The 5,269-nt window shown below is 37.9% G+C and overlaps 1 protein-coding gene across 1 annotated transcript; it reads left to right on the forward strand.

Annotated features, from left to right (window-relative positions):
• The first annotated feature begins 662 nt into the window (after positions 1 to 662).
• LOC122990581 (probable pancreatic secretory proteinase inhibitor) lies at positions 663 to 3,861 on the forward strand. The gene is made up of 4 exons (XM_044363961.1): positions 663 to 761; positions 2,152 to 2,252; positions 3,500 to 3,609; positions 3,699 to 3,861. Exons 1-4 carry the CDS (start codon positions 713 to 715, stop codon positions 3,748 to 3,750), a joined length of 312 nt encoding a protein of 103 aa, XP_044219896.1. The 5' UTR covers positions 663 to 712; the 3' UTR covers positions 3,751 to 3,861.
• Positions 3,862 to 5,269: the final 1,408 nt, after the last annotated feature.

A 5,269-nucleotide genomic window follows, 5' to 3' on the forward strand; every position in this document is an offset into this window, starting at 1 on the left:
CGTGTTTCTCTGAGTGTCCTCTGGTTTTAAAGGGGCGGTGATGTCACAGCTGTGTCATGCAGAGACACTCCTGTGCAGGAGCCAGGCCTCAGGGTTTACATGTAGGCCTTCTTTGTGTGACCCCATGGTTGAGGCCCAACAGTGTAGTATAATGAACAGATACTAAATGTGTGTGACAGTTTCATGTTGATTTTGTCTATCCTCATATTACAACCTTGAATTTAATTTTCTCTCTCTATCATCTAGACTGGTCAGTATAGTACAATGCTGCTATACTTTTACATTTTTATACTGTTTACTACAGTAGAATTATAGTTTACTATAGTATAGCAGAATAGTATAGCATAGTTTAGTATAGTATAGAGAACAGTATAGAATTTAGTATAGTATTTTATTGTATCATAAAGTATGGTATATAGTGTTACTGTTTAATGCTGATTATTTATGTACTCATACTAAAACTCTGAAATATTTCTTCTCTATCTAACATCTAAACTTTTCACCATATTCTTGCCTACAGCTATAACTGGATATTTGTTTTTCCAGCCTGTTTTTCATTTGATCCAGTGGTGTAGTCTTGTGGCCCTGACGTTGGTGAGTATCACCTGGCTGTTATAACGCAGCCAATCAGCTTGTGTATAATAGGAAAACGTGTGAAGAACACACCTGTTTCCAAACACAGGCACACAGAAACAAGCACACACTGGAAAACATGAAGCTGGCTGAGCTGCTCTGTTCCGTCCTGCTGCTCTCTGTCTCTGGTGAGTTCATTAACAGCATAAAGTACTGATCATAAAAATCTATTTAATTTCAGATTCTGTCTCAAAGACTTCAATTTTAAACCAGAGACAGTCAGCTGAAAGTGCTGGAATTTTCTGTCTTATGTGTATGTCTTCCTGGCTCAGTTTTCTTGTTCAAGGGACTTACTACAAATGTGAGACAGCACATCGAAATGAGAGAGAATAAAACTGGTCACTGCACTAATGTCAAGAAAAAAGACACTTGATCCTATAAAAAGTATTGGAAAAAAATAATATCAATAGGCTGGCAAAATTATCTTTGCTTTTTTAAGAAAATACAATTTCATTAAGTCTTACTTAGAGACATAATGATTATGTGAGATGGTTTAGAAGGTTTTAGGTTTTATGGCAATGTATTGTTCAGAGACTGTTAAGTGAAATTATTTGAGAATGTCTAATTCAGCATGATTACAATCTGTTGTCACAGAGTAAAAAAAGGGTTAAACCACTCAATTTCTTTTTATGTTTAGAGTAAAACATCTTTTTAAGCTAAAAATAATCTTCATGATCTAAAACTAGTATGTCATATCAAATTGATGTGATTTATGTGAAGGATTATTAAGAAGGATATAGAAATGAATGTGCTTTGGTGCTTGACCTGTAGCAGGACATAACCAAGCCTCATCTTTATTTAACACCATTCATTGTGATGGATAATTTTTTCTCTGCTGTGGTTTTCCCACAGATCCTAATTCTGTGGTTCAGATGTCTACTTCCCATGGTTTGTTTGTTCTGGTTTCAGCAGCCATACTTGTGTACAAATTACATAGCGCACAGATACGTTGATACCTGACAAATCTGGTCAAATACTAAGTTTTCCACAATGGTTTTAAACCAGTGTTTTAACAAAATAGATCAACTGACAGAAGTCAATACTATCAATACCAGATCATGGTTTCTAACGAATAAAGTTATTTTAAAAAGGCTTATTATGGTGTGGCCTAAAACTTTTTTTTTTTCAACTAAAATTACCATCTTCAGTTTCAGTGTGTCCCCAGACAACAGAAGCAAAACACAAAGACTGACTGGGCTGCATTCCTCAAAAAACTGGTTATATTGTTGCACTCTCACATAATGGACTCGTTATGTGTGAGAGGTGTGAGGCAATGTGTGTGTGCATTGGGAGTAAGGACATTTCATTACTACTCCACTTATACTTCTTCAAAGGACTGTTGGAGGGTTCAAACTTGGTTTAAAGTTTAAGTTTAGAATTAGCTTTTGTTTAGGGTTAGGGTTGGTATTAGGCATTTAGTTGTCATGGTTAAGTGTTAAGGTTAGGAACTAGGAAATCTATTATGTCAGTGAGGGTTCTTGCAAGTTTTGAAGTACAAACATATTTGTGCGTGTGTAGTCCTGTCCCAGGAGGATGAGACTGAGACCCATTTTCCCAACAGCGATGAGACGATAATGTCAGAAACACCAGAAGAAGAAGCTCCAGCTGAACCCAGAGAGGTAAGAGTGCTGAGGGAGACCTGATTCTGTATTTTCATTTAAGCAATTTAAAATGGTTTACAGATTGAAAGTTAAAGGGTTGCCACTGCCGCAGAACTGTACAGTGCCATATCTGCAATTAATCAAGGTATTCACAGAGGTCATAACCAAACTAAGCCAGGCTAATTTGAGAATGCCTCTCTAATTTTTGCTTTGACTGTTTTGTCCTTCAACCTAAGCTGGTATCGTCACACCCCAAAAACTTGGACATTTTGAAAGTGAGTGGTAAAAATGTTTTACGGAAACAATTACATAATATTAGCATAGATACATTTTGTTCTGTTGCCTTTCAATGAATAGTTCACTATTTGTAGAATACACTTTCTCTGCAACTACCCTTATACTCCTGTGCACCATTTTATTTTATTCATTACTGCTGACAGCTGCCACACTCATCACTGTGAGTTCTATGAAAAGGTCAGAGGTCATGACTGACAACCAGAAGATGTCATTTAGAGGGCCTTGCTATCTAAGTTGCAGAGATATTTAACATCTGTATTTGAGTTCAAAGTGAACATATATATATAAATATATACAGCACCAGTCAAAAGTTAATATATATATATATATATATATATATATATATATATATATATACACACACATATATATACCACAAGGTTTTTATGGCCAATGCCCTATCAGGATCCATTTACCAGTGCTCTTAATTTCTGTCTCTGTGCTCTTAATGCAAGCCACAGGAAAGCATTTTACAACCACTATTTATATTAACAGATTAAAAATACCATGTAAAACATGCCATCTTTAATGATGCAGTAAACTGATGGAGTGACTAAGCATAAACACATGAACACTAACTTAGCCTCAAGGCACTAGCTTGTAGTCTTGAGCCTAAACCGACACTTACTCAAGCGACATCACTGCTGCCAGAGTTTGAACTAGAACAAAGAAAATAGCTCACATCATTTCTGTCCTGTTCTGCACCTGCTTCTTAAGGTCAATTTTAAGTGTCCTGCTCTGTCTAAAAATGTGTTCATGGACTTGCCCCTGACATGTCCCTGGTAGATCCCTCAGATCCAGACTCACTGCCACTTATTGTACCCAAAATGAAGAAAATGACCTACAGTGAGGCTGCTTTCTGTAGTTCTGAAAAGGGCAATCTTCTCATAATATAAAAGTGAAATATAACCATAAACCTACCTTGATGCCTGAGTGTAATAATTATGACTGCCTGTGTTTGTGTAAAGCCTGGCTGTGAGAAGTATGAAGGAGGAGTCTGCACCAGGGAGTTTGATCCAGTATGTGGTAATGATGGAGAGACCTACAGCACAGAGTGCATTCTCTGTGAGCAGAACAGGCATGTCACACACACACACACACACACACACACACACACACACACACACACACACACAATCTCATGTCATGTATTGTTTTTTCATACAGGGAACAGAAGAAGAATGTGAAAGTGGCAAGCAAAGGGTCATGCTCTCCTTAACTGTCTGTGGTGTGCAGTGACACACACACACATACATACATTTCCAGGTTGTAATAGGTAGATCATATCTTTTCCTATATCTTGCCTTCTCAATAAAGCTACACACTTCAACATGTCTTCTGTGTTATTATTCCTCTTCTTTATTTTATATATTTTTTTATTTATTTTTATTTTTTATATAGCACCAAATCACAACAAGAGTTATCTTAAGTCTAATCCGTCCTGCAATAAGTCGTACCATCACAAATTCTACAATGTTCAGTTTTGTTGGAATTGTTTTAGAGGGGAGTTGATTCAATTGTATGATAATTCTGGAGGATATAGTTTGTGCTGCTGGTGATCTGTATTATGTTGTACTGACAATTGTTTCTCTTATGTTTTTGTACTCTGTTTATAACAATGCTGATAGGCTAAATAACAGAAATACCTGTATTATGCAAACAAGGTCAACAGTACCACAAAGTACATCCACGAAAATGAAAGCTGCAAGCAGCGATGAACGGGCCCTCGCGCCTCCACACACGTCAGGCCACAACGCAATCGAAGGGCTTCCGTCATGGGCATGTAGATGTCTTCAGACCAGGGCTGTTTTCAGACAATGCAAGAAAGAGATAAACATCACTTCCTTTGTCCACTGTTTTGCCAGCTGTTGGGGCTGCTTTTCTGAAATTTCATAGGGGGCGCTATTCAGCCACTTTGCATCACTGATGGAATATTGTCATGTAGATTTGTTCAGGCCGGGACTCTTATCAAACATGTAAAGTTTGGTGCAGACTGGAGCATGTACAATAAAGTTATAGCAACTTCCTCTGTCATGGCGAAACATCAAATCAAGCCCTTCGACTGCTCCGCGGCCCGATGTGCACAGAGGCGCGAAGACCCGTTCAACGCTGCTTGCAGCTTTAATAATGGCTCTAAAATTGTGAGATGCTTACATTTTTAGGGCCTGAGCCCAAAGGGACCTAATGTATTTTGTGTGTTTGTTTCTGTCTTGTTATTCTGCCACTTCAGATCTAAATTTGACCCCCTAAATATGCTCAAAAACTCACCAAATTCAGCACGCACATCAGGTCTGGTGAACAATTTGATAAAATGTAAAAATTATCCCCCAAAGTGCCAAAATGTGCTTTCTAGCGCCACCTATGTAACTAATATGGCCACCACATTGCGTAGGAATGTCGTAGAGAGATAGAACCAAAACTCAATTATTCGTCTCATCAAGACCTACATATCATATGCTGACACCCCTGACCTAAATCCAACAGGAAGTCCACAATCTCAAGTTCAAAATAAGACTTTGCCCCAATTTTTGACCCCAAACAAATGCTATCTCCTCCGAGGGCGTTAATGGTATCGACTTCAAACTTTGATACATGACCTATGACACTGTGCTGAAAAAAGTTGTTAAAAACTTTGTAATAACTTGAATGGTTTAGATTTTATAAGCCCTGAAAGTTGCAGTGCCACATCACATGTACCCCTTACAGTGTAAAAGAATGGGGGAGGCATGGACTTTGTG

This window comes from Thunnus albacares, chromosome 10 (genome assembly GCF_914725855.1).
Source record: "Thunnus albacares chromosome 10, fThuAlb1.1, whole genome shotgun sequence".
Classification (NCBI taxonomy): domain Eukaryota; kingdom Metazoa; phylum Chordata; class Actinopteri; order Scombriformes; family Scombridae; genus Thunnus; species Thunnus albacares.